This window comes from Dryas octopetala, chromosome 3 (assembly GCF_963921425.1).
Source record: "Dryas octopetala chromosome 3, drDryOcto1.1, whole genome shotgun sequence".
NCBI lineage: Eukaryota > Viridiplantae > Streptophyta > Magnoliopsida > Rosales > Rosaceae > Dryas > Dryas octopetala.
Window position 1 is genome coordinate 2,656,154 of NC_141368.1, and position 2,964 is coordinate 2,659,117.

Sequence of the window (2,964 nt, forward strand, 5' to 3'; positions counted from 1 at the left end):
AAAAAGGTCCGTCATTCAAAAGTTCTCGTCTTTATTCTTTTGTTATTATTATTTTTAAACCTTGATTAGTGCTTAATTAGCGTAATTTTTGGGTCTCGCCATTCTATGTTTTCTGTAATTACGACTCACAAGAATCTTGAATTTTAAAACCCATCACCTATATTCTACGGATAAGTTTCCTACCAACAAACCATGTATAATGGTGATCCTTGGTACGTACGCTATATATATTATAATCTTCATATAATTAATTATTTACAGCCTAGTTATAGTTATGGTTTTTAATTGTTTATATATTGTATAGGCCTATAGGGTCTTCATTTTTATAAATGTCTGTCGTTCAATTTCAGACTTTCAGTACATATCCCGGGAGGAAGGTTTCCTTATATATTAATTATGGATGGTTAAAGTATTGCGTATCCGCTCGAATGCAGGAATGGACAAGGTTTCCAAACAAATAATATATATAAGATAAAGGCATTTCTATTTGCATTACAAGTTTAATTAATTTTGAGTTAATTTATTAATTAATGCGACCGTATACTATTGGGCCGGGTGGAATAATTAGAAATGTATTGTATTGTTTTATAAATTCAAGGATTTTAATTTGAATTAATCCATGTACATGTGATACTTAAATTGAATGTCAAACAATACGAAAACAAACAGATCGATAAGCCAAATGTGGAATAATTTGTAACTCGGAAAGGAACAATACTCTTGTAGTAGTACATTAATTGTTCATGAAGACTCTTAAACCTGTACATGGGATCGAAGACCAAGTCATGTTTTCTAGTTTCGCAACTTACATGCATGACTCATGACTGACGTCGACTCGCTCGCAAAGAACTAATAATAATAAGGTCAGGATTAGGAAGATACATTTCAATATCTCATACAAAAAAACAAAGGCCAAAAAGACACATCCTTTCAGTATCACAAATTAAATAAAAGTGATTTTGAGATGATCATTAATTTGAAGTCATCTCCTTTGTGATTTAGCCCTTGTCATATGCATCCTGGCATGATGATCAGCTCGTTGCATCCCATATCCTTGATAATCTGTATCATTCTCGTCGTTCTCTTGGTCTTCATCATCCTCCATGTCCACCACATTTGCAATCTCCTTCCGTCTTCCGACACCCACCTTGAGCCAGTCAACCACTTCGATCATGGTGGGCCGGTTATCAGGGTTACTATCCGTACACTTGATGGCAATCATGACCGTTGATTTCAGTTGTTCTCGATCATACTTGCCCTTCAACCTTGGATCTGCAATGTGATTGAATGCACCCTTTTGGACATAGGGCGTGGCCCATTGCACAATGTCACGCTTTACTCCGCCGGGGAGTTTCTCTATTGGCTTTTTGCCGCTAATGATTTCTAAGAGCAAAATCCCAAAGCTATAAACATCACAACTCTCTGAAACTTTTCCCCACATGGCATATTCTGGAGCCAAATACCCAAGAGTACCCTTTACCCTAGTGGTCAGATGACTAACACCATCAGGAATCAGCTTTGCAAATCCAAAATCAGCAACTTTTGCTTCAAATTCATTGTCTAAAAGCACGTTGCTAGCCTTTATGTCTCTGTGTATTATATGAGGATTGGACTCATGGTGCAGGTACCTAAATTAACAATATTAAGTAATTCAAACATATATACTCAAAAACTTAATTAACAATAACAATTTTAAGATCAATGACCTTTGAATTTCAGGAAGGTTTGAGAATCATGGTTTAATTTTTTATTTTATAGAGTCTACTAAATTAAAATTATTTTGGGGAATTAATTGGAGATTTATTAGTTTAATTACTTACAATAAACCTTCGGCAGATCCAATGGTGATGCTCATTCTTCTTGGCCAATCAAGAAGACAATCGGCTGCAAGTTGGCCATGCAAATGGGTGATCAAGCTATGATTAGGCATGTAATCATAGACTATAAGTCTTTCATCACCTCCGGCATAGAATCCTCGCAGGCCTAACAAGTTTTTGTGTCTCACCCTCCCAAGTATTTCTACTTCCACTGCAAACTCCATCTCTGCCTTTGCACTCATCGTTTTCAATCGTTTCACTGCTATCTGCATATATATATATAATATATGACCAAAGTCACTACCAATTCAACAAAATATTTGAGAAAAAAAAATTTTGTAGCTAGCTGCTCGATATCATAAGTAGAATTAATGAAATTGAAACGAGAAAGGAGTTAGCTCAGGTGGTACTGAGGGACAGTGGAGATCCATTCCAATGAAACCAAAAAAATAAAATAGAAAAAGATGGAGAATTAAAAGATGAACATGATTGCCTCGACGCCTTTACTTGTTCGACCCCAATAAACGCTTCCAAAGCCGCCTTCTCCAATCTTGTTATCATGGTGGAAATTGTTGGTTGCATGAAGAAGCTCCTTGAGAGAGTATATATCCCAAGGGTAATCCCTATTCTTGTGCACCCTAATTAAGTAAACAACCCCAAAATTAATGAAAACAGTAACAATTAAACATTATCAACAATATCATCATAGCCTAGCGATAAGATCGAATTAAGTGTTCGATCTATATGTGCTCATGATGACTAGGTAACATACCTGGGCTCTGATGAATTAGGTTGATCCTCTTTCTCAGAGCTGCAACAAAAGCAGTTCCAGCCGGGCATTTTCTTTGGGAGGAAAGCACAAACCATAACTGATTTATTATGGGGAGTACTGGATTAATCAATGGACTGTGACTGTGTGCGTGTGAGAGGGATCGATGGATGGAGGGAGAAGACAAAAGGGTTGATATATGATCAATGCAAGAAGCAGGCAAATATTTCGGAAACTCGATCTGAAGCAAAAGGGAAGGAGTCTTATGGTGAAGACAAAAGGCAGAGCCTTGGAAGTCAAGGAATTTAATTTATGTTACATATATTCAAATGTATTCTACTCCACAACAACAACAACAAATCTTAGGCTGTTCACAAG

At 36.4% G+C, this 2,964-nt stretch overlaps 1 protein-coding gene across 1 annotated transcript; it reads right to left on the reverse strand.

The window, feature by feature from the left end:
• Positions 1–982: 982 nt before the first annotated feature.
• Positions 983–2,681, reverse strand: LOC147289516 (PTI1-like tyrosine-protein kinase At3g15890). The gene is made up of 4 exons (XM_086237289.1): positions 2,590–2,681; positions 2,311–2,455; positions 1,821–2,083; positions 983–1,628 (listed from the first exon to the last, which is right to left on the reverse strand). The coding sequence occupies exons 1-4, from the start codon at positions 2,655–2,657 to the stop codon at positions 983–985; spliced, it is 1,122 nt and encodes a 373-aa protein (XP_086093415.1). The 5' UTR covers positions 2,658–2,681.
• Between the last annotated feature and the right edge of the window lie 283 nt (positions 2,682–2,964).